General features: G+C 39.8%; 1 protein-coding gene across 1 annotated transcript in view; it reads left to right on the top strand.

The window, feature by feature from the left end:
- The window catches only part of hecw1a (HECT, C2 and WW domain containing E3 ubiquitin protein ligase 1a), a gene marked incomplete at both ends in the record, with an annotated part of 50,968 nt that extends 27,278 nt beyond the window's left edge, over positions 1-23,690 (top strand). The window contains 22 exons of the mRNA XM_079487936.1: positions 2,618-2,760; positions 2,974-3,074; positions 3,630-4,988; positions 7,098-7,199; positions 9,782-9,932; positions 13,717-13,826; positions 14,076-14,197; positions 14,733-14,918; positions 15,134-15,268; positions 15,352-15,457; positions 16,190-16,286; positions 16,780-16,863; positions 17,267-17,373; positions 18,199-18,313; positions 18,542-18,655; positions 18,856-19,008; positions 19,452-19,550; positions 19,639-19,768; positions 20,198-20,344; positions 20,483-20,597; positions 21,224-21,422; positions 23,579-23,690. Coding sequence (XP_079344062.1) covers positions 2,618-2,760; positions 2,974-3,074; positions 3,630-4,988; positions 7,098-7,199; positions 9,782-9,932; positions 13,717-13,826; positions 14,076-14,197; positions 14,733-14,918; positions 15,134-15,268; positions 15,352-15,457; positions 16,190-16,286; positions 16,780-16,863; positions 17,267-17,373; positions 18,199-18,313; positions 18,542-18,655; positions 18,856-19,008; positions 19,452-19,550; positions 19,639-19,768; positions 20,198-20,344; positions 20,483-20,597; positions 21,224-21,422; positions 23,579-23,690 — 3,987 coding nt within the window. The remainder of the gene's footprint in view (positions 1-2,617; positions 2,761-2,973; positions 3,075-3,629; positions 4,989-7,097; positions 7,200-9,781; positions 9,933-13,716; positions 13,827-14,075; positions 14,198-14,732; positions 14,919-15,133; positions 15,269-15,351; positions 15,458-16,189; positions 16,287-16,779; positions 16,864-17,266; positions 17,374-18,198; positions 18,314-18,541; positions 18,656-18,855; positions 19,009-19,451; positions 19,551-19,638; positions 19,769-20,197; positions 20,345-20,482; positions 20,598-21,223; positions 21,423-23,578) is intronic.
- Positions 23,691-27,076: the final 3,386 nt, after the last annotated feature.

The following is a 27,076-nucleotide window of genomic DNA, read 5'->3' on the forward strand; positions in this document are numbered from 1 at the left end:
TCTATCAATCCCAGTGTTTTCCGAAGAAGGCAGGAGGTCTCAAAACATGTTTAACATCATGTGGGTGAGTAAAAATCACACAAATTATATTTTGGGATGAATTTCCCCTTTAAGCAGTAGCTCTAATCTGGATTTGCGGTGCATTTAATTCCTCTAAAATGTGTGATTCAGAGCCATACCGTCTCATTTCCCATGATGTTTATTTTGCCTGATTGCTTTACTATTTATAGGCTATAACAAGAGTGGGAGTTACGCCTTTAGCCGAACACTGTGCCAGCCAGCAGGCTGATTCATAACACCAGACAGTAAAGTGAAGCATGAACGACAATCTCATTTTAACGCATTTATTAAGATTCAGCATTTTACCGGCCTGTCTCACGCACCCTTATCTTGTGTAATACCTACTGCCTTGACAGTAACAAATGTCTGAGTTTGAGTCGGACTCATGGCATGTCTGGGAGAACATGCTATTTTACTAGCACCATGTCCAAAATGCATGGTAATATCTCATTTCGAGTCTCTGTGCCTCCTTCTATAACATGTGTAACAGATTAAAAGTCTGTTAAATATAAATCAAATTTAGATTTCTGGCCACACCAACACAGCGAGAACGACACAAGAAATGTATATAAAAATAGTGTTTTATTATTTCTAGAAGTTAACTTTAAAATGACAATATTAAAATGACATCTCCTCAAAGACCCAGGGAAACAATAAAATCAGGGTTTGTCCAATGTTCTGTCCCTGGGTGAACAATACCCAAATCCAGTCCCGTCTGGATTTAGCTCAGTGTTTCCTCTATCAGCAGGACTTTGAGTAGATAACGTGTTGTTGCGCTGCTTCCTTGCGCTTCACGTAGGTCCATCAACAATACTGCCGTATCTGCTGCTCCACCGCTGACCACCGGACCTGGCACCTTCACAAAAATAAGCAATAACTAGAACGGGTCTTCAGCTCAATACTAAAAACAAACACACCCGTCAGTGTGGAAGAAAAGGACCACTTCCCTTTAGTCTGAGGTTTTGTGAGCGTTGACACTGAGATCTGTGAGTCAGCTCCACAAAGCACAGGGTTTCCAGTCAGCCACAACGCTGAGGGAGAACAAAATTATCAAGCCAGTCCACAGCAGCACTCAGTACATCCGTTCATCCAGAGCGTTTTTTCCCCCGGTAAGAGATCTTGCCTCCTATTTATTTGGAATGGTCTGATCAGCTGGCCAATGAAATAGTTGATTTGATCAGGGTTTACAGGTGTGTCAATCAGTGTTTCTCATTACAGTTTGTGAAAGAGGGAAACCGTGCTATTAAATGTCCAGCAATATCACAGCAAACAATACAATAAACCAATCCACCACAAACCAAAGAAAAACACAGCAACTAATATAAAATCAGAGGAAAATCGGCACATATATTACTCAGCAAAAACTCCCAAAATAAAGTAAGGTTACCCATCAATCACACTGCTCCACTTGTTGTATATCACATGACACATGCAGCTGTTTGCTGGCGTCTGTATGTTCTCCTATTGCATAAGCCATTACGTTTAAAGCAAGACAACAAGAACAACAACCAAACGGAAAATGATATGCTTCTTAGTTTACTGTTCTTGGTTTCAGCGTGTAGGTTTATATCGTTCTTCTTGCCAACAGCACACTTTCTGTGTGTGTATTGACCCCTATAGTGCACTTTTCTTCCGCATGCACTGTTCTATGCGTCACGCACACGGGGTGTGCGGACGACTGCAGACCCTCCTGATGACGGAAATTACGTAATGCAGGCGACGCGTGGACGGCCGAACCATACCCGCTCTTTTAATGACTTTGTAATGGCTGAAGCGGTTAAGTTTGGGCTTGTCGTTGTGTTGATTAAAACGTTGGGTTGAAACATCTTGCATGGCTTCTTGAAAGAAAACTGTGATGGTTTGGTTACCACACAGGGAGACTGTGTGGTAAATATCCAGTGTTCTGGCTTTCGTAGACAGATGTCATCAATGCTGCGGTTTTTAGATGGATGGCAGCCAGAAGGATGCGGCATCCCTGAATGGAGAAGAGATTATGTGTACCCTACACACTTCTGTTTGATGTGTTGTCCAAGATAATAATAACCCTGGAACCCTGCCAAGTGTTGAACTTTTTTCACCTGTTTCACACACTGTTTCTTCCATCTTTACAACTTGATGTACTCGTTTGTTTTCCAGTGATTTTCTCATTTGCATGTATTGAATTGTAGTTTATAAACAAACACAAAATACCAAGGATGCATTGAAAAGGTGTAATTACACAGAACAGGGTATATGTTTATTGTGTTCTCCAGAGGCACAAGCTGCAATTTCAAATTAAAAGGAGTGCTGAGAGTCCCAACGCTTGTAGGGCAGATAGAGATGATGTTAAACAGAGGTGTTGCTTTTACAATGCAGAACTTAACAATCATTTACAGAAATGTATACTATGTGTACATAAATAAAAAAACTGGGAAAGATATTTCACATATTACATAACATATTAGTTTATTGTATTCAGAGGAAACCAGACAGAATGTCAGTGTTTGGCAACTGTTGATGCAGAAATGCGGTCTGAAGTGGACTCCACAAATATTTGTTTTTGTTTTTACATTCACAGCGTTTTAACTTTGTGTCCTTGCCGACGGATGTTTTGGAGATTGAGGTGAAAGATAAATTCGCCAAGAGCAGACCCATCATTAAACGTTTCCTGGGGAAACTGGTGGTGCCCGTCCAGAGGCTTCTGGAGAAGCATGCTATTGGGTAGGTCATCAAAGACACCTGTCTGCTAAAAATTCTATGCAATATTTGTATGTGCTTGAAAACATTTATCCAGATGTGGAAATGTGTCTGAGTGAAAACCGTGTGGGTGGTCACCTGGTTTTGGTTTGCCTTCTAATTTATTTCTTGGTTATGTGCTCATTACTTGCCATAAACATGTAAATAAGTTTGTGAAAGTTTCTTGTGTGTAAACAGGGATCGTGTGGTGAGTTACACTCTAGGTCGACGGCTTCCAACAGATCACGTCAGTGGTCAGCTGCAGTTTCGCTTTGAGATAACCTCTTCTATGCATCCAGGTCTGCTTCATCCCTCTCTTTCATAGACATGTTAGTAACACTAACTTTAAAATATGGAAATTGCTTATCCGTTGTTTTTATAGGTCTGGTGATTTTGAAATAAATCTGATATAGTACAGTTTTTAGGGCTCCAGTAGCTATGAGCAATATTGGTCACTACATTTTTTTATTAAAAAGTATTATTATTATGTATTGTAAATGTAAATCTGTAAGTGTTAATACTGTAAATGTAATCTTTACTTTAAAAGGCCAAGAATGGAATATTATAAATGTTAGATATGATTTTTTGGGTTAATTTTTTAATCTGCCTTATCCCATGTGTAGTAAAAGTGGCCAACCAAACTAAACATCCAAAATGACTGACAGGCAGAGGGGCTCCTCTAAGTTTTCTAATAGGCTCACCCTTGCAGGTCCCTTTCAGATTATTTCTGTCAGCTTTTAGTTACCCGTGAAATGGTTTGTGGAAAAGTGCTTATTATTACAAATGGTGTACATACATATATTTATATCATGGCATGCCTGTTTACTGAATGTGGTTTGCTTATTCTGTTTTAGATGATGAGGAGGTGTCGCTCAATGCAATGCCAGTCTACGATTTGGTACCCGACCAGCAGACAGAGCAGGAGCCAGATGATGAACTCCCACCTGCCGATCTACCTGTGGAGGATACATTGACTTTGGGTCCAGAGATCTCCTCTGAATGTGCTGAAGAGGTCGAGACCCCTGATCCTGTGCTGCCCACCTCACCAGCTGAACCAAGTATGGACTCGGAACTAGAAGAAGAAGAACAAGAGAACACTGTAGCAGATGATCATGCAACCGAGTGTGGTGACGGGATGGAAGGAGAGGCAGTTCTGAACGATGCCACTCAAGGACAAACTGAAGAACAGGAGTCTGAAAGAACAGATCAAGAGCTTGTGGAGATGCAGGAGCAAACTTTGACTGAGACATTACTGGACGTCCCAGACAATGGGGGTATTGAAGATACAGGTGGAGGTGAAACGGGACCACCTGGAGATTTGGGTGTAGAGCTTGTAGACGCTGAAGAAAGGGTAGACGAAGTTGGGAACGCGGAGGAACCCAGTTCATCACAGATAAGGAGCGCCTTGTATCGCAAGAGTCGTCCTTGCTCGCTTCCCGTGTCCGAGTTGGAGACGGTCATTGCCTCGTCATGTGGAGAACCTGAAACTCCACGGTCTCACTACATCCGCATTCATCATCTGCTGCACAGCTTGCCTTCAGCCCAACGTCTCCACGACAGTCAAGATGAAGATGACGGACCTGAATCCTCTGAGGAGCTTACGGTCAAACCCGAGGAAGACAAGGAGAATGGAGTGGTAGCTGAGGATGAGGTGTCTGAAGCTCAATCTCCATCTACCGTACCCGAATGCCCTGGCCCGTGTTGCAGACGTACCCTGCCACGTAGTCTGTCCATCGAGCGCTTGTCTGAACTCAACCAGCTACTGGAGGGTGAAAGGCCTTCACCATTCTCTCTGCGACTGGACAGTGAGGATGGGGAGGTTGGGGGTGGAAGCCGAAGGGGTCCGAGAGAAAGCGAATGTGAACTGTGTGATAATTCGTGCTACAGTACGTCGTGTTATAGCACGTCCTGTTACAGTACGTCTTGTTACAGTAACTCAGGTAATGAGGGGCGTAACCATCTCTGCAGCCATACACGCCTTTCTTCAGTGGACAGCACCCGTCTGTCGGAGAGCACCGTTTTCTCCTCGCAAGAGGAGGAGGAGGAAGAGAACAGTGCCTTTGAGTCAATATCAGAATCGATACAGAGCCCAGATATGCGGGAGTCTGGAGAAGGGTCATCTCAGTGGAGAGGGTCGTCATCTGAGGAAAGTCCAATGAGGGAGGGGCAGGGGGAGGAGTCTCCTGTAGCTGGGCCCAGTGTTAGGTCATCAGGTAAGGAACTGTGACCATATTATGTAGCGCTGTTAATGAACACAGATGTGAAAGGGATACCTCACCCAAAAATTTTTATTTTGTCATCATTTATTCACCTTCAAATTCTATACAAATCTGTATATATTTCTAATGAACACAGAGAAAGATGTTTGTAAGAATGCTTCGAACCAGACAGATTTTGCCCCTGATTGACCTTTTTTTGTTCTCATAAACACAAAAGAAGACATTTTGAAGAATGTAGGACAGTAAACTGTTCTGTGGCACTTTTGACTACCATTGCATTTTTTCCTACTTTGGGAGTCAATGGGGGGCTTCTGGTTAAAATCTGTCTGGTTATAAGCATTCTTCCAAATTTCTTTCTCTGTGTTCATCAGAACAAAGACATTTATACAGAACAACTCAGAGGAGAATAAATGATGACAGAATTTTTATTTTTGGGTGAAGTATCGCTTTAACTTATAGGGGTTGCTTGTAGCTATCGTTAGCCATCGGGATTTCCAATTAGCATCTAGTTAAAGGTCCAGTATCTTAAATTTTGTAGGATCTATTGACAGAAAATGCAATATGATACATGACTATGTCTTTAGAGGTGTATAAAGACCTTACATAATGAAACGTTATATTTTCATTACCTAAGAATTAGCTATTTCTATCTACATACATGGAATTTATCATGTTGTTTCTACAGTAGCCCTAAACAGATAAAATGCTCTTCAGAACGCATTTCGTCAATATGTTATCTCCTTTGGCAAAAACGTGAAGACATCTTTGTCCTGTGAATGCTAGCATATTATTGCCTTGAAAAAAAAGTTATGCATTGTACATTGATAAGCATTTGGCCAAAGACTAGAGTTTAGTTGTGTGCTATATAGCATTTTAAATCCATTTTAGTTGCATTTATATTTAACCTTGTGTGGTGTTCATGTTTTTATTACTCTAATATCTGTGGGTTTAATTTCGTAAGAAATAAGAAACTATATATAAATAACAAACAAATTTTGTGGGTCTTATGTACCCATAGCGTTATTTTGTTTTCGAATTAATAGATCCATAACTAAATGTATGGTGTGCTACCTAGCACTTTGTCATTTTCAGCAGTTGAATCACATTAATGAAAAAAGGGCCAATTTCTTTTTCGCATCAAGGAAAAATGAAATGACAAAAAATTAGCTTAATGGGATTATATTCAGATAGAAAAAAGTGTGTTGAAAATGAGCGACACATACCCAAACACCACACAAGGGTTAAAAAACACATTGTTTTACTATTTTACTTCTTCGTTGAATCCAACTGGACAACTTTGAAGTTGGTTGTCGGGGTATTCTAAGTATACAACGATTTGAATACTGCACTTAATATATAGTGCATATTACAAAATTAAAAGTATTACGCTGCGTTGAACGTCTGTTTTTATTCCTTAAAACATTCATGTGCGTTACACAAAAGCTTGTCAGCTGGATTTCATGTGCGCAGACAGGCAGTATCACAGCACAATTACAAGTACATCATTAACAAGCAAAATTATATTTCCTTGGAGTAATCTACAGTGCAGTTTGTTATATTAATGCAAATAAATATGCTTGTTTGACCAGAGATGAGTTTGGCAGCTAGGCATTGTTGAAACTCAAGGACACTAAGATGTCCCTCCTGTTAAAGTGATAGTTCACCTAAAAATAAAACGCATTTTATCATTTATTGACCCTCATGTCATTATAAACCTGTATGACTTTCTTTCTTCTGCAGATCACAACATAAGATATTGTGAGTTAAAACAGTGCTTTAAAGGGATCATTCTGTTATCATCCTCATTTTGTTCAAACCTCTATATGACTCTTTCTTCTGTGGAAGACAAAAGAAGATATTTTGAAAAGTGTCCACACAATGAAAGTCAATGGGGGCCCATGTTGTCTGGTTACCAACATTCTTCCATTTAATAAAGAAAATGTTACCTGGTTTGATATCATTTTGAGATGTTGTATGTAACACGAGTTGACTTAAATTGGGCCACTTTTTCACATTGACATGGCTGAGTTCACAATATTATTTTAATAATATTATGTCCAGTCATGGGCCTGTATATATTGTTTTCCTTGGTTTGTTTCATAGGCCTTTGTCATTTGCAATGCAGTCATCATGCAATCACTCAGTTTCCTGCTTTGCAACCTGACCCCTACCATTACCCAAGTGTTGACGAACCATTACCACCAAGTAAGCCCTCCTGAGTCATCGACCCTTGCTTTTGCCACTGACCTGCTGCCTGCTTACGCATGAGAATGTGTGTGTTTGTGTTGATCTGCGTGTTAGAACAGATTATTTGAATTCATGTGTGTTACATTTCAATTTTGGGAAATTTGATCAAAACTGAAACAGTGTCATAATTTAAAAGCTACATTCAAGCTATTTAAAAGGCAATATAAACGTTTTTTATAAAATATTTTAAAATAAGTATTTACAGTATCTGGCACACCAGAAAATGAACAGAAATGTACAATAAAACACCTTTTTATACAGAATTTATATAGAATTGATATACATACCTGCACCGCTCCTACATTTGCATTTAACAGTCAGAATAAACAGATAATTTTTACAATCACATTCAATCACACTTTGCAATTTAGTTTTTGTGTGCACGTTTGTCTTATTTTGGGTGTATGAATCAGTGAAAAAGCACTATTCATGGTTTTCAAACAAATACATTCACTCCATCTCATCTCTTTCCAAATACCCACTCACATCATTGCTACCCTGCTGTCTTCACCAGTAACATCGCATTTTATTTTATCTCTACAACAATATTTACTTTCCGTGTTCTCACAACATTGATTCTTGATTTATGGTCTGCTACATTACATGTAAACCAAACATTGTATGTCCAATCATGACCTGAGCACCACAACATGAAGTGTCTGCTATTTGTTACATACTGTATCCCTAAGCGCTTGCTTTTGCAGATGACCAAATGAAGACCTTTCTAATACATGAAAAACACAAGTCAGAAGCATTGATCTGTACAGCCTTCGATTTCTCAAAAGGGATTTCCAGGAAACTCAATGCACAATTGACATAAATGAGCTTGTCTCTCAAGAGATAAGTGATAGTCTGAGCTGATCTCTGAGGAGGTTTATTCAAAGTTGCCATAGTGACGGCACAAAGAGCCTGAGTATGCATATAAGGTTGTTTTTATAGCTATTGTTGGTAAGTGGGTAAGGTTGCTTTAAAACATTTACGCTATACGAATGCTACACACAGAAGCATACAGTCATAATGTTCCAGTCCTTGTTAAGTTGCTTTTGTTAAACATTATTACCAATGCATCTTGCATTCTATCAGATATCCAAAATATTTACATTTATAAATCTATTGAAGCATTAACACAACTTGTTTGAACTTATATCAGATAAACTGAATCTGAAAAGCATTCTTTAAAACCCCTTACAGATGCTAGTTTTCAGATTTTGCTTGTGTGTGGATGCTCAGGGTTGCTGCAATGTCAAGCTTGTGGGAGCCCTGCTGAGGTTTGGGGTTTACTGTAAAATAGGAACAAATTCAGAATGCTAAAAATAGTCTCACAAACCTTCTCGCCAAAGGGAACGCTGACAACAGCAAATACTGCATTGTGAGCTGAAAGGATTTCCTTCAAGTCATCCTGAAATGTTAGTCACCAGCTCCAGAACACTGTTACCTAGAATACAAAATATGTTTTTTTTTTCAAAAAACTGTCCTTATAGCCATCTTCGTATATACAAGTACAGTACACAGTACATATATATGTTGTTTTGACAGTGTGCCAAACAAAACATGATTTTTCTTCGTTTGGGTAAGTGATACCAGGTAAATACGGTTGTGTTGTGAGTTTTATAGCAAAGGCTCAGTTGAACGGAGTAACAGTATCATACTGAAATATGCAAGCAGTCCGTTAGTCCACTTTCACAAATGGATAATGAAGACAAATGGAAGGATGAAATGGGATTTGTAGCACAGATTGACATCTGTTGAGGGATTTATGTGCAAATCTGTTATTTACAAGTCCAGTTATTAATATGGTTTGGGAAAACTGTTGTGTTGTTGTTCAGAGTCATGCACAGGCAAACACGAGGCCTCCATAGACTCACTGTGGAGACCCATAAATCAATTTCTACTCCCCTCTGAGTGCTGTAGTTTGGAAAGATCCAAAGTACAGCATCATTTCAGCATCAGACAGCCTGCCTAAGGGACGCCACATTCCATTCATACTGCACACGAAACTGGAAAGCGCTTACTAGATCTAGTATGGTCTGTTCTGATTGTTGTCTTTTATCCACTGTTTGGAAAAACAGATGCTAACAGATAGGTTAAATGGAACACAATGAAAAGGTTATGAGGTGTGATGCAAAAGTCAAAACATGAATCAATCTTGTGGGTATATGATCCCTATAAACGTTTACTGTATGATAGATTGACAGATTAGATAAAAAATTGCAAAATGTACCAAATCGTAAATGCATTCAATGATCAACACGTGTGCGTGTGCATGTGTGCGTTTGTGGGAAAGAGCTTGGCGGCTCATGTTACTACATACATGATTTTCAATGAAAACAGATGCATGCAGAACTTCAGCATGCATAAAATGCAGCATATATGCTGTAGTGGACTATATAATGTAAGATTTAATGCTTGAATAACATTTACATGCATTACTTTAAAAGGTGTTATTTTCTTTCTGCAGTCTAAATGATAATGTTCTCACGACGCTGTTGGTCTCATAATTGTATGTTTGTAACAATTGTATTGTTGTTTATTTGGCACAGACTGGGAAGCCAGGATAGACAGTCACGGCCGTGTTTTCTATGTGGACCATGTTAACCGCACCACCACGTGGCAGAGGCCGAGCCATGCGGCCAAGAGCAGAGGCATTCAGAGATCTAGCTCTACACACCAGATGGAGCATCTCAACAGGAGGTATGAAGAGACCCAGAGACACACTCACATAAACGTATCTACACTTTTCAATAACATTGTGTTTGCTTGGATAGTTATCAGATATGGGGAATGAATTCATGAAAGTTAAGCGCTATTTTGTAAATTGTATATAGCATTTTTTTCCATTATTGCAGAGAGAGACAACACAGTAATGTAGTTCAGTGACAAAGTGGTAATTTCAATGAACGTTGTTTTGTATTATGGTGCCACCTAAAGGACACATTGGTTAAAGCACTGCATGTTAAAAAGTGAAAAACGTTCCAAGTGAAAAAGATGTAGGATACATTTGGGGTTGATGTTCTGTGTGTGAGAAAGTCTTGAAGCCCAGACCTTGTCATTGGTGAATGTTTTTATTTTATTGTTGCTCACAAATAATAAGCAAATACATACTAATTACAAATTATAAAACAAGCCCTAAAGAATGTCATGTAGTCCTATGTGAATGATGTTTGAGGAATCAGAGAAAGCTTATCTGACCTTATTTTCCATTATGAATGTGCAGTGAAACAAAAATAAAGAATGGACAAAATGGAAAAGATTATCTGTTATTTTCCAATTCTAAATATTTATTTTAAACAAACACTTTAGGAGAAATTTACAGTCTTTCTAAAAACTAATTTTCACACTGTTAAATGCACCTCATGTTCTTCAATTAGAAAAAAAAGTATACTATACTTTTGATATGCTTCTATATGGTTGTGACTTGATAAAATAAACTGTTTGCTATTAAAACATGTATATGCATGTTAAGATATTTTTTTTAATATGTCAAGCAATTTCATAGGAATTTTAATATATCCATCCATCCATTTTCTTCCGCTTATCCGGGGCAGCAGTCTAAGCAGAGATGCCCAGACATCCCTCACCCTAGACACTTCCTCTAGCTCTTCCGGGGAGACACCGAGGCGTTCCCAGGCCAGGCGGGAGACATAGTCCCACCAGCGTGTCCTAGGTCTTCCCCGGGGTCTCCTCCCGGTCGGACGGGCCTGGAATACCTTCCGGGGAAGGCGTCCGGTAGGCATCCGGAACAGATGCCCAAGCCACCTCAACTGACCCCTCTCGATGTGGAGGAGCAGCGGCTCTACTCCGAGCTCCTCCCGGGTGACCGAGCTTCTCACCCTATCTCTAAGAGATCGCCCAGCCACCCTGCGGAGGAAACTCATTTTCGGCTCATGGCCATAGGTGAGAGTAGGAACGTAGATTGACCGGTAAATTGAGAGCTTCGCCTTGCGGCTTAGCTCTTTCTTCACCACGACAGACCGGTACATCGACCGCATTACTGCAGAAGCTGCACCGATCCGTCTGTCAATCTCCCGTTCCATCCTTCCCTCACTCGTGAACAAGACCCCAAGATACTTAAACTCCTCCACTTGAGGCAGGAACTCTCCACCAACCTGAAGTGGGCAAGCCACCCTTTTCCGACTGAGGACCATAGCCTCGGATTTGGAGGGACTGATTTTCATTCAACACTCGGCTGTAAACCGTCCCAGTGCATGCTGAAGGTCCTGGTTTGAAGGGGCCAACACGACAACATCATCCGCAAATAGCAGAGATGAGATTGTGTGGTCCCCAAACCTGACACCCTCCGGCCCCTGGCCGTGCCTAGAAATTCTGTCCATAAAAATTACGAACAGAACCGGTGACAAAGGGCAGCCCTGCCGGAGTCCGACATGCACTGGGAACAAGGCCGACTTACTGCCGGCAATGCGAACCAAGCTCCTGCTTCGGTCTTACAGGGACCTGACATCCCTTAGCAAAGGACCACAGACCCCATACTCCCGAAGCACCCTCCACAGGATGCTGCGAGGGACACAGTCGAATGCCTTCTCCAAATCCACAAAACACATGTGGATTGATTGGGCAAACTCCCATGAACCCTCCAGCACTCTGTAGAGGGTATAGAGCTGGTCCAGCGTTCCACGGCCCGTACGAAAACCACACTGTTCCTCCTGAATCCGAGGTTCTACTATCGGCCGTATTCTCCTTTCCAGTACCCTGGCATAGACTTTCCCGGGAAGGCTGAGAAGTGTGATCCCCTATAGTTGGAACACACCCTCCGGTCCCCCTTCTTAAAAAGAGGGACCACCACCCCGGTCTGCCATCCCAGAGGCACTGTCCCCGACCGCCACGCGATGCTGCAGAGGTACTCAGGGCGAATCTCATCCACCCCCGGAGCCTTGCCACCGAGGAGTTTCTTGACTACCTCAGTGACTTCGGCTTGGGTGATGGACGAGTCCACCTCTGAGCCCTCAGCCTCTGCTTCCTCAATGGAAGACGTGACGGTGGGATTGAGGAGATCCTCGAAGTACTCCTTCCACCATCCGACGACATCCCCAGTTGAGGTCAACAGCTTCCCACCTCCACTGTAAAGTACCAGCGTTGGTAGGGCACTGTTTCCCTCTCCTGAGGCGCCGGACGGTTTGCCGGAATCTCTTCGAGGCCAGTCAATAGTCCTTCTCCATGGCCTCACCAAACTCCTCCCAGGCCCGAGATTTTGCCTCCACAACCACCCGGGCAGCAGTCCGCTTGGCCTGCCGGTACCCGTCAGCTACCTCAGGAGTCCCACAAGCCAACCAGGCCCGATAGGACTCCTTCTTCAGCTTGACGGTTTTCCTTACTTCAGGTGTCCACCACCGGGTTCGGGGATTCCCGCCTCGACAGGCACCGGAGACGACCCTCTCGTTCACCGGGGTTAACTCCAACACATGGCGGGAGAGCTCGGGGGCTATAAGCAAACCCACACCAGCCCGCCGCCTCTCACCATGGGCAACTCCAGAGTGGTGAAGTGTCCATCCTCTCTCGAGGAATGTGGTTCCAGAGCCCAAGCCATGCGTAGAGGTGATCCCGACTATCTCTAGTCGGAACCTCTCAACTTCACGCACCATCTCAGGCTCCTTCCCCGCCAGCGAGGTGACGTTCCACGTCCCTAGAGCTAGCTTCCGTATCCAGGGATCGGGCTGTCGAGGCACTCTCCTCCGACTGCCGCCCGTTCCACTATGCACCGACCCCCTATGGTCCCTCCCGCACGTGGTGAGCCCACGGGAAGGCGGCTCCACGTCGCTCCTTCGGGCTGAGCCCGGCCGGACCCCGTGGGGAAAGGCCCGGCCACCAGGCGCTCGCATACGAGCACCGACCCTGGGCCTAATTTTAATATAGACTGACCTTATTATTTTAATATAGACTGACCTTATTATTTTTAATAAACTTTAAATTACACTTTCAATTTTAACAAAGGGTTTAGTTGAACAACAGAGGTTAATGTAAGATTCGCATTCAAAAACACCTGTGTGGCGTATTCTGTAGTTTGTGTTTAATTACTCTTTTGGAGAAGAGATGAATGTTTAATGTTAGATTCATCCACTGGGGCTTCTGTTGACTCTCTCTGGTCCTCTCTCTCTGGTCAGATGGTTTATGTGAGCGTATATTATAAACCATTGTTTGTTTTGTGGCTGAGGATCTGTTCTAAATACCATGGATCTCAACGCATACCTGACCTGGTGTCACTTACAGATGAAACAAGTGTACGGATAAAAGCATTTTTGTGTGGTATACTTCACTTCCTGTTTGAAACTGGCCATACACTGTATGTTAAAATCGGGAAAGGAGTGAATTGTGAGTGTATAATAATCATTGGTGATATTGATGTAAGATTAAAGATTCATCTTTTTAGACTATTTGAAAACTTCTGATTAAACCGTTTGTCTCGTGTAAAGTTGTGTTAGCAGGACAGTGTTACCATATCAATGATCATTTCTCCATGCAGGTATCAGACCATTGAGAGAACCATGGCCACAGATGATGAACCGGCTGGTTGTTCGTCTGACAGAAACAACAGTGCAGAGACAGACGGTGAATCCACTCCACAGCCTTCAGGTTTGATATGTTGGTTTTGATGTGGATATGAGAAGGTTGCAATGCTGCATGCAAATTGCAGAACAGTGACGTTAGAAAGCTGCCTTACAGATTAAGTCAATCATTTTCAGTTTTCACAATTTTTTGTGAACAATTAACAAATTGTCTATAATATAGCTCGAGCTATTCTTGCAACAAAATGGCATTTTCCTTCATACACGAGAATCCATATCTCTTATATGATGATACGTTTAACTGTGATCTTTTCAGATCAGAGAAGAGACAGCTCTTCATCTCCGGTCAACAGTCAGTACGTCACCCTGCTTCTTCAGTGTCCAGCTGTGAAGTTTGTCACCCACCCAGAATTCTTCACCGTCCTCCATGCTAACTATGTATGTCACAGTGAGAAGAATCAAACAAAGGGTTTTCGTATATCTTGTTATATAGCTGTCAATCGCTTATGTGTCGCAAAGATACAGTATGCAGTTGCAGACTAATGGTAACTTTATGAATATTTATGAATTGTCATAATGTTTATTGACCATGCGGGTATAATATTATTTAATATTAATGATCATTTTGATATATATTATTTATTGGTTGCTAAATTGGCCGAACAGTATGTTAGCAGAACAAACGTCTTGAGTGGATTCCCCGGAAACACACATACTGATATGTTACTAAAATGCACTTTAGTGGAAAGAATCTATTCTTTCTTTGACTGATTCAGTCAGCTTTTCTGGTGTCCTAATACCAAAGCATCAGATCTTAATAAGTCAAAGCTGAGATTTTGTTTGTTTCAAAAAAACATGTTTCTGTATCTGCGTTTATACCCGTGTACTACAAAGACCCTTATAAATACAAAGCATAGATTGAAGGTTCACGCTTGTACTGAAGTCCTATCTAATGTTGAACTCATGTCCTCAGGGTGCATACAGAATGTTTACTAGCAGCACCTGCCTGAAGCACATGATCCTGAAAATACGCAGAGACGCACGCAACTTTGAGCGATATCAACACAACCGCGACCTTGTCACTTTCCTCAACAAATTTGCTGACACTCATCTGGAGCTCCCCAGAGGCTGGGAGATCAAAACAGACCCGCAGGGCAAGGTGAGCACTTTCAAGCAGCTTATGGCAGACATAACACAATACATCTGTACTTGTAGACATTTTGTTGATATAAAATATTTATTGTTAGGCTTTCTGGAATACTTTGATCGGTCTGATTGGTCAGAATTGTGGCATATAGTTTCTGACCTCTAAACTGACAAAGTGATGAAAAACTATTTCAATATTGTTTTATTTTTGTTTTGTGTTATGGGTAGTCGTTCTTCGTAGACCACAACAGTCGTGCGACGACCTTTATCGACCCCAGAATTCCCCTTCAGAACGGCCGACTGCCCAACCACCTCACGCACAGACAACATTTACAGAGATTGCGCAGCTATAGTGCTGGAGAGGTAAAAAAACACACGAACAGCTTTTAGATTAGCATTCAGCTTTTCAGTCTTTTGCATTAAAATGATGTGTCACATTATGTCAGGCTTCAGAGGTGTCCCGAAGCAGAGGAGCATCGCTGGTCATCCGGCCTGGAAATGGTCTTGTGGCTGCCATCAGGAGTCAACACCAGCCTGATTCAGTGCCTCTAGGTTAGTTAAAACAGACTAGCTTTGTTTTTCTGGTTTTCTATGATGACCATATTTTACATTCATTTTTAGGAAGTCAACGAACCAGTCGATATCAATCAACACCCATGCAACAAAGCTTTTTGTAAATTACATTTGTGTATATTTAGTTTGCTTTATTTTAACTATTGGCTTTACAAGTGATGTCATCTTTCAACTTACTGTTTAATAATCCTAAACGTTTTTACATTACTGCGTCTCTTCAAAATCAAGCAGTTAAAGCGATTTCATAAATTCGAGAAAAAACATAAAATAGTAGTTTAAAATTACGGTATAACCGTAAAAATCTATGCCAGCAGCTATTTGCAGTAGAAAGTTTTTGATTGTGTTTTTACTTTATTCTACAATATTTTTGTATGCTTTTAGTATGTCTTCAAGAATTAGGCTACTCTGCTTAAAAAACAATAGAACCCTGCCTAAAACACAAAAGAAAATGTAATGGATTTAATGGTTATAATAGAAATTGATTGTTTTTTAGTGGACACTACTGGTGTCTACCGTGGCGGATTATGCCAGATTGGTACCAATTGAACACCATTAAATCCTATCAGAATACTGCCCAAAACACACAACATGTAATGGTTTAAATTGAAAAAAGCTCATTTTTCACAATGGTAACTATTAGAATTTATATGATGGTTTCTATTGTTTTCTTTCAGCAGGGTAATCATTACACTTTCTGTATTTTTTCTTCAGCTTACAATGACAAGATTGTGGCTTTCCTTCGTCAACCAAACATATTAGACATGCTGCAGGAACGGCAACCCAGTCTAGCCAGGAATCATACGCTCAGGTGAGGCCATGCACAAGTTAAGCTGTGCTGTTTGTGTGGTTAAGCAGTTTGTATGTCGATGAATCAAAGCATTTTTACACACCGGCTGAATCTGTTTCAATCTGGGAGTTTGCTGCGCCCTTATACTGAACAAATTTTGACACATTCTCCGTCTTCATTTGCATTTTTAAAGTGTCGCATATTAAAAATGTTTAACATGTCAAAAGAGCAATGTTTTTGACAGTGAATCAGCATTTAAGTTTGTATCAGAAAGTCTGGCGTTAAGTCAGGGTCTGTTTCACGGATGTAGCGAGTTGAATGTTATCTTAAAAGCGTTCCTCAATTCAGCCTATTATAAATCCATTCAACAAAGGAGAAGTGCATTATTGGTACATTTAAGAACAATTAAGAGATCAAACCTTTCAGCCTCCTCTCAGGATAGAAAACAAAAGCAATGAGAATCGAAACATGATATCACTTGAATGAACGGATTTGGTGGTGTGTTTTCTGTCAGGGAGAAAATCCATTACATTAGGACAGAGGGCCCACAAGGCATTGAAAAGCTGTCTTGTGACGCAGACCTGGTTATGCTGTTAAGGTATGTCGACTACTAGTCATCTTCTTTTCTCAAGGTAATTGTAAGTGAGTTTGATTCTGTTTGTTATCGTAACAATCTGTAAATCAGACACACATATATTATATTATATTATATTCCATTGTATTGTATTATATTACATTTAACGTGTTTTCTGGATTCTAAGTTACTGTATCAGTTTTCTTAACTCATATGATAGATTGGTGTAATAAACTGAACTACATTTTAAGTAATTCTTCACTCTACAATTGCACTCAAATCGCATTCACATTTATTATATATATTTGTGAAAAATGGCATCAAGCTAGTGATGGCAAATGTCATTAAATGATGTGTAACTCTTTACTGATGTGTTGAGCAGCTAATTATTTATAGAATTGTAATATTATTTCTCTTTATCATGAAGTTTATTTGAGGAAGACATCATGTCCTTTATTCCATCTCACTCCTTCCACCCGGGTATCAGCTTCTCTCCACGCTGCTCCCCTGGCTCCTCACCACAAAGCTCACCTGGTACGATCACATTTCTCCAAGTGCTGTAAAATCACTTATTGCTTAAAAATAAGGCTTGTCTCATTGAATAATTTTTCTGTTTTTGCTAAAAAGAAGTGAAATCTATAAAAAAGATTAACAGACACTATCTTTAAACACTTACCGCAGACGTCTTATAAACCATTGCGTATTCACAGTCTTAATAACAAACATTCACATGTTGACTTCTCAGACCGTCTTTCATTTCAATTTCCATTTGTGGAAACACGAGCCGGTCTCTCGTGTATAGCGGTGCGTGCCAATACGCAGCAAAGCTCTTTTCTTAACACAGCAGGAGCAGTCATTCACCACATCAGTTTGTTGCCACGTATTTGTGGTTGAAGTTCAGCCAACCCACCGCCTCGCTCATGCTGAAACAAATCACTCGTACTTTTGGGCATCCCCCTTGGCCGGACATTTTTTGTCGACTCAATCGCTTACACACGCACCGCGGGAAGACGTGACTTAAAGCTGCTTAATTTTATGACGACGATGTTCCTCTGTGCTGCCCACAATGTGCTAGCACAAGTTTAATGAGCTTGTATTATATTACAAGCAATTTTTATGAAAAATCACAATTATTATAGCTTGACAAGCCTGCACCATTTCTTGTGCTGTTTTCACAATAAGGGCTTTAGATATTTTCAACATATTTAATCATATAAACAGTAAATATCTTTGCCTTGTGTGAATACGACCTCATTTACATTGATGATTTTCAGGTCAGATTTAATGTATAAACTGTGTCTGTAAAATCTGTAATGCAGATGGAGTTGTAGTGTGTACATGTGTGTTTCCTTTTGACAGGATTGCAAAGGGCTAGAGCGCCCGCTCCGTACCGCAGAGACTTTGAGGCGAAACTTCGCAATTTTTACAGGAAGTTGGAGGCAAAAGGCTATGGCCAGGGGCCAGGAAAAATTAAGTAAGTGTGTCTTTGTCTGTGCGTGTTTTCTTTTGGTGAAATGTGTGCGGTAGGGAGAAAAAGAGGGCCGATGGATGTCCCTTAATGTACACGCATGCAGGAATTATTCGTGCATTTAAAGATTTTATTTATGAGTAGCTCATTTAAGTTTTACTGTTAAACTGTATGTTTTACAGCTCTTAGAGTCTGTTAACTTTATGAAATGACATTTATTTTCTGGTGTTGTAGGCTGATTATCAGAAGGGATCATTTATTGGAAGGTACTTTTAATCAAGTGATGGCGTATTCTCGCAAGGAGCTCCAGAGGAACAAGCTCTACATCACTTTTGTGGGAGAGGAGGGGTAAGTCCACTGCGTGTTTGTGCATCTTTAAAGGAATGGTTCTCGGATACGTTCAATCGATTCTTTACATTTTGAAAGCAAAAATCACAGAAAAGAGGAAAATGATTCAATTGGATACATACGAATGCATAACACATGTAAACCTGCAATTTTGATTTTAACGGTTGTAAAGTTAACACTGTTATTTTCATGTTTTTCAGTTTAGACTACAGCGGCCCATCGCGGGAATTCTTCTTCCTGTTGTCTCAGGAGCTTTTTAATCCATACTACGGCCTGTTTGAATACTCAGCCAACGACACGTATACCGTGCAGATCAGTCCCATGTCTGCATTTGTGGAGAACCATTTAGAATGGTAAGAATTTTTCTCCGTCACTGTCATTCTCTCTTTATCCCTCATTATTGCTCCTTAGACTTGGAATGTTTTTGAAGTTCAGCTTTTGTTCTCTGGTTGATGTGGTGTGTGGTTGAAGAATTACATGCCGGTTGGTCAACTCTTAAGAAAAGCATGTAGTGGTGGTCACGCTACGTCTTTGTTTTCTCTCTCATTATGGCATTTTGACTGACGGGAGTAAGGCACTATAGTTGAGTAAATTATAGCATTAAAACACACATTTTTGCCTTGAAACTTTGTCCAATGTCAATGTTTAAATTCACAACTTTTTAAGGACTCAAATAAAAATACTTGCTAAATGTATACCAAACATTGCTTCTTTACCTAAGGATAAACATTGCTATGAATAATGCAAAAGCAGGAGACAGTAGTGTGATTTTTCATCTTTTGATGTTTCCACGCAGGTTCCGTTTCAGTGGGCGAATATTGGGTCTGGCCTTGATCCACCAGTATCTGTTGGATGCTTTCTTCACCCGGCCATTCTACAAGGCCCTGCTTAGATTGTGCGTCTCAATGGGTCATTGAAAGTACAATAGAGTAACCAGAAAGTGAAATCTGATTGTATGTGTTTTGTGTTGTATCTGTCTATAGAGTGACAGATCTAAGTGATTTGGAATACCTGGACGAGGAGTTTCACCAGAGCTTACAGTGGATGAAAGACAATGATATCACGGATATCCTGGACCTGACCTTCACAGTGAATGAGGAGGTCTTTGGACAGGTGCTGCTGGACACTACCCTCTCCCAACCATTGGTCAAACAAACAAGTAGTCCAACCCCAAGCTAATACCATTGGTCAACCCACACAGCATCACAGAGCCACATTACTTTTACAGTTTCTATAGTTAAATCAGTTGAGCATTGCGTTATCAGCACAAAGGTTGTGGATTTGATACCCAGGCCAGAAAACACAAATCCTGATTAAAATAATACGTATAGCTTGAATGCACATGTAAGTCAAACTACAGATGGCATTAAGATGTGATAATAAATTCATTTTGAATAAAAAAACTTTATATAAAAAATGATAGACATGGACATGCATACTTGTATATATTTCAGAAACATTTCAAACACATCGTAAACATGAAGTCTATTAGTTCTTACATCTTGGACAGGCATTCATTGACCTCTTTTGACCTCTTGACAGGTGACAGAAAGAGAACTGAAGTCGGGTGGCACCAATATCCAGGTTACGGAGAAGAACAAGAAGGAGTACATTGAGCGCATGGCCAGATGGAGAGTGGAGAGAGGGGTGGTGCAGCAGGCCGAAGCCCTTGTGAGAGGTTTCTATGAGGTGTGTATATACTGTATATATATATATATATATATATATATATATATATATAGTATTATAGTAATATAAATACATATATAAATTAGTAACAGTTATCAAATTTATGCCAAACCCCTTTATTTGTGTGTTTTAATGTAGGTTGTAGACTCGCGCCTGGTTTCAGTGTTTGATGCCCGTGAGCTGGAGCTGGTCATCGCAGGGACGGCCGAGATCGATTTGAATGACTGGAGGTCCAACACAGAGTATAGAGGAGGCAAGAGAATGCTAAAAATCCACCTAATGATATATCAACATTATTGTCCTAAGACATTTTTCATTGGGCCTGTTCATATTTCTGTGAGCCCCATTTAAAATTCCAAATGCAAGTGGAACGTAGTGTAAACATCAAGTGCTGTATTTTCTGAAGTGAAATGCTTGAACTGTAAACTCTTCATTTGTTCCATTTGAAGTGGTTTCATTCTGTTTTGCTTGAAATCCTCTCATAAAATTTGCAATTGAGATTTTGTGGGATCAATAAGATCTTATCTCACCACATGTGCCAAAACAAGTATCCATCTGTTTAGATTGCTGTGCATTACATTGAACACAGCTGTTGACATTGAAAGCATAATGGGTGAATTTCATAAAGCGGCTTGATGGTTTCATAGTGTCAAGATGACCTTACTTGAAACTGTAAGCGTTGTTTATTTTTCTTGCAAAGTCTATGATATGTCAACATCAGTTCATCTGCAATCAGATGAAGGGCCTCTAAACTAGGCAGCATTTTCTTCCCGCTCTCCTCGCCTATATCAAAAATAAAAATTTCAGTCACACCCTGATGTCATTCAATACAACTATATGTGGAATGCAAAAGTCACTCATATCTCCATCCCCCTTCAGGATACCATGACGGGCACATAGTGATGCGATGGTTCTGGGCTGCTGTGGAGCGCTTCAATAATGAACAGAGGCTTCGTCTGCTGCAGTTTGTGACTGGCACATCTAGTGTTCCCTATGAGGGTTTTGCAACACTGCGTGGTAGCAACGGCCTGCGGCGCTTCTGCATTGAAAAGTGGGGAAAGATCACTTCGCTGCCAAGGTACACTGCAGAGATAACACACACCGGTGCAAATAAATAATAATGAATAATAAAAAAAACTAGATTCTGAAGAAAATGTGAGTGGTGCTTGCCATGCCAAAACTCGGATGTTAACAGCGAGTTTTAATATCAATGTTACCATGATTAAGTGGGCCGGCATAAGTAGGTCTTCCGCTATATTGTAACGATGCGAGCCAGTCCATTAACACCTAAGATCAAGCTGTCTGTATGATTATGAAAAATTATTGTTGTGTAAACTCAAACATTATATCTACTACACTAACAAATGACAACAACGAAAGGTTATCCCATTTTTCGGGAATTGAAATCTCATGGTTTTCACATATGGCCGCGTAATCTAGTCATTCTAGTCAACTGTGAGTGACGTCAGTGGACAGTTCCAAGATGGCACACACGACGATTAGCATGTTGCTAATAATAACAAGTTCATCTTCAGGAGTAGATATGCATAGAGTAGATGTGTTTAGAGTTACAGAAAGGCTTGGGATCTCAAAACCTGTAGTAATTTCTTATCCCACATATTTTCAATATCATGGATATAATGTCTTCGGAAGGAAGTGTGTTTTTAAGTAACACTTAACACTGGAATAGGTTGTTTTTCCAGGGAGTTACATTAAATGGTCAAACACTGGGATTGAACTTGAAGTGCCTTTAGATACTGATCTTTCATTGTTTGTACCAGAGCTGTTGAATATGAGCGTTACGACTGCCGTGTGGTCACGTGGTTCATGGAGCCCTCAATCGTTCCAAACAAATCCGTGCTTTCAACCTATTTCAATGGATTTTCACGGGACGGATAACAGCAGCTGTATTTTCACACATTTTGCTAAATATTAGCACACCGTGTACACTGATTACTATGTTGACTACATTTAAAGCAGCATTTTATCTTGGGAGAGTCTTTGTGTTTAATATTAACATTTAAGTTAAACTGCCAAGGCGTTAAAGTGTAAAAACATGCAGTTATTTCACCAACTGCACAGCAAATGTGTTTGGGAGACACTGAAATGAATGGACTTCGGTGCAATGTTTGGAACTATCGGGAGTTACTTCTGCATTCCATTCTTCCTATTGAGGTCTATGTGAGTGTCGTAACTCATATTCAAAGGCTCTGGTTTGTACTTGATAGTCGTGCATAAAATATAAAATACAGTATGAAAAACATACAGAGCACAGTACACAGAAAAAATATTATACATTTAGGTCACAAGGGCAGTGTCAACAGGTTCTTCATGTGTTTGACTCGGTTAAGGCTCTTGTCTAAATACTGAATTAATATTTTGTTTTGCAGCCTTGGATCTTCCACACTTTTCCACACTTCAATCACAATAGCGTTTTATGTGGTTATGCATTTTTATATTGCTTTTTTAATATTTTATAAATAAAGTTACCTGGGATTACAAAGTTCCATCCGGAAATCTGACTGTTAGATTTAGGATTGATCTGTATCCCGTATTTCACCTTGAAATCCCATTGCACCCTGTACTCCTGGAAAACAGGAGGGACCAGGGATCAAAGCCTGACAGCATCAGCGCTAAAGCACAGGCTCATATTTCTCTGTCGGGGTGAGAACGGCTTTGAATTTGTCATTGTGTGTGCACAGCGTCAGCAGGCGCAGCTAAATAAGGACAATGTGATGGAAAGGATACAGATGCCTCACTCAGCTTCAGAATTTCACATGGTCTGCCGCTATGAATGTGGGGAGCATTTTTGCTTTGCTGTTTTGGTACATAACAGAACCGATGATTCATTTTTTCCAACTTGCTCATTAATACTTAGAGGCAATTGAGTAACATGTTGCTCACAAAAAGGGGATGCACATTAGCAACTTTCAAATGTGACATCTAATGGTATTGTGGATTTACAGACATGCACATTTAAACATCAAATGCGTGCGTGATAGATAAAAAATCAGATCAAAACGTCACAGCGAGACCTATCGGTACAGGAAATGTAAAAGATGGAGGAATCAGTCCCGCCCATTTTCGCAGCACCGTCCGCATGCTTAAAGTCGAATTAGGATGCTGCCTAAATAGACTGTAAAAAAGCAAAGTACAGGACGTGTACTGTACATGTGACATGTCATACAACAGATTTGACCTTTGACCTCTTTTTTTGTCTTTTCTCTCTTGCAGGGCACACACATGCTTCAACCGTTTAGACCTGCCTCCTTACCCATCATACACCATGCTGTACGAGAAACTCCTAACCGCTGTGGAGGAGACCAGTACCTTTGGTCTGGAGTGAAGGAATGCAGGACCTCTACAGTATTTAACTTGATTTTTTAAAATGCGATTACATTTTCAAAAACTAAATCCACAAGAGACTTTTAAGAGATTTGTAAAGAAAATGTATCTGAGCAATTCTTTGATTTAATTTCATGAATAAATTCATGAAATAGCATGTTTCTGCACTAAAATCTGTTAAACATACAAGATGTAAATTGAAATATTCAGTCATCGTGGTAATATGATGGAATATGACTTGTTATGTATGCAATCTAACTCCAGCCTATTGTATTGAACTAAATGAATAGCCAACTGCTCATAGTTATCTTCAACATCCCTTTATTGGTTTGGCATCTCTTCAGGCTGTTGCGATGCGCCCCTGCTGTACAGTAACATCTTATTCAGATGTACACTTGTGTGACACAAGTGCACTTAGACTATACATTATGTACTCGGCCATCTACTGTATAAATTGTACATTGAAAGCTATTACAGTTTCCGTTGAGGGAAATGACAATGTTGTGGCGCACATTTAACCCACTGAAAGTGTCTAACATTCCACACTTAAAAAGTACAGTACTCATAGTGTTCTCATACTGTTCACTTGGTCCATGTTCGGAATGGATTACTAGCATACTGCTCTGTACTGCTAAATACTATTTGAAAAAGTACACAATATGCAACGACAAATGTTTGAACAGCAGTATGCTATGGTATCCTAGTTGTCAACCTAATTAGGTAGCATGTTTAACGGAGGTATCCAATGTAAATCCAATCACATAGTGAATTTAACCATATTTGAAAATAGTATACTTTTAAGCATACAAATGTTAATATAACCAGACAAAATGTAACAATACACGTCAATATATTTACATTTATTCATTTTGCAAACGCTTTTATCCAAAGCATATTAACAGTTTGTCAACAAACCAAACAGTACCGTTACCCATGCTACTGGAAGGATTAAAGCTGGAGTATAAGCAAGGGAGAGTAAACAACAATAATTTTTTTAGACATGAGACAGACAGTCATTGGTTAGTCAAATAAATGCGAAACAGGTATGTTTTGAGCTGTTTTTTGAAAGTTGTGAAGGATGCTGCAGTTGGGGCTGAGGCCGGCAGTTTATTCCAGTTTATTTAAATGTGCATTTTATGAGTATACACGCTATTTACTGCAGAAAGAGTACAAGTAGTATGCTGGTATGCTATTTTGAACATTGTGACTACAGTATTGCGCTTTAAAAAGGCTGGGTTATTATCAACTTGACGTTGGGTCAAAAAGGGATAGACCCAACCAACTGGGTTGTAAATTAACTTATGCTGGGTTGTGTTAACCCATTGTTGGGTACAATATAACAATTTTCTGGGTTCATTTAACTCAACGGCTGGGTTCGTCCCTTTTTGACCCAATGCTGGGAGAATAGCCGATGCACTCAAACCTGATTTTTCATAGATGTAGCAGTCTGGATGTCACGTACCTCACTTACTCTGATACACAAATATGCTGAGTACTTAAGTTTAGGACACACTAGACATAGGTGATGTAATCGACTTCACTCTAAAACAAAGTTAGCAACACAACGCTCATCTGAACTATCCGATGCCAGTATTTGACTGGTCAAGCTAGAAATAACTCTTATAATTAAATAATTTAACAATGCTTCAGTTTCTTTTTTGGCCTTTTCGAAAGTCCTTAAAGCTTCTTAATTCTAAAATTAATCATTTAAAATTCTACATTCATGGATATAGCCACACACAAAAAAACATGAATGGGATCTCTTATCTACCAGCTGGTGAAAATGATTTCCAGTATTTGCATCATTTATTTGTTCTCAGTTGCAACAATAATGCAGACATAAAAACTCATAGTCGTCTGTACATCAGAACTGACTAATAACCACTAACAACAACCAAAAAGACGACATTCCGTTGTTAATTTATTTGTTGTGAAATATATTAAGTGGTATGTTACTGTATTTGTGAATGCTATTATTTTGGTGTCACATTCTGTTGGATAAACGCAGCCCACTCTGATACTGATACTAACACAGACATAAAAAGTGAGATATGGTTGGTCCAAGCTTCCTGGAGGCGTTTTGCCATTTTAACTGGTCCTACATACCGTAGCAAACTACCATTTTAATGCATGCAGGCTCTGATGGTGTGTACCATTGTATGTGGCATTGATATTGTCCTAAACAATATAACTGACCACTGAGTAGGTTGAAGTTGAATTAAAACGATGTGTTCCAGGGGTGCTCTTCTTGGCTTTGAACTTTGTTTGGAATATTGTACACTTCTTGTAATTTGTGGATTAAAATGCAGAAATGGTAAAATGATGGAAAATCTGACCACTTGCTGTTGTATACTGTTCAGTTCTGATTATGTATTTATATAATTTTTATTTGCATTTTTGTATTTTCTATTCTTTTTTTGTACATGGCTATGAGTTCAAAATAATGAAAGTAATGAGACTCCATTTGGAAACCCTTTACTTGCAATGAAAAATGAACTTGTTATTTAAAATATGTAAATAGAATCAAAGAACTGTAGGTCAGCGTGATATTTCTGACCTGTTCCACATGAGCAGACTCGGATTTTGTCATTTGTGGGGCATTCTGCCATTTGGCTTCCTTTGGCCTACATTATTGTACATAAATGTCAATAAATAATCTGTTTGCAATCTCTTGCGTTACATGTTTCAGTGCACACGTACTGTACACACCCAGGGCTATACAAATCATTTCAAAAGAGGGAAGCATATCAAGTTGTGGGTATTGATTATGTCCCCACGAGTAGGGAAAAGCATATTTTTTAAAGGAATATTGCTGCTTTTGTTCACGTTCACATTCAAAAATATACAAATATCCTCGTCCTTACACTGTTGAAACACTAGGGGGCGGTTTGCATGTTTTGCGAACAGAGTAATGATGTATATTGATGTCATGTTCTTATTACTGCCAAATAGTGTCAATATACTGTCTCGAATATCTGAAAACAGTAGAAGTTTTCTGTGTAGGGTATATGGTTAACAATTAAGTGATTATAATTATTATAAATACAAAAATGTAAAAGTATATAAATGCTTTTCTATTTATGTAATATGTGTCAGTTTTCGTTGTGTTAGGGGGGCCAAATAACCCCGCAATTACAGTAAAATCAGCTGTGAACATTGTGGGAACTAGCCTAAATAAAATAGTAAAATAATGTGACCATAAGCAATAATGTAAACTAAATAAGCATAAGCTTCGTGTTTTCTTAGGTTAAGCCTACCATTATCTTTTTTTATTAAAGCAAACAAACCAAGAGACATTCAAATGTGTCACCATCCTCTCAAAATCTACATTCATTATTTAAACCTCTATGCGATGCAATACAAATCTCTCTCCGCCCACTATTGAAT

Source organism: Barbatula barbatula (genome assembly GCF_947034865.1).
Source record: "Barbatula barbatula genome assembly, chromosome: 23".
NCBI classification, from domain to species: Eukaryota; Metazoa; Chordata; class Actinopteri; order Cypriniformes; family Nemacheilidae; genus Barbatula; species Barbatula barbatula.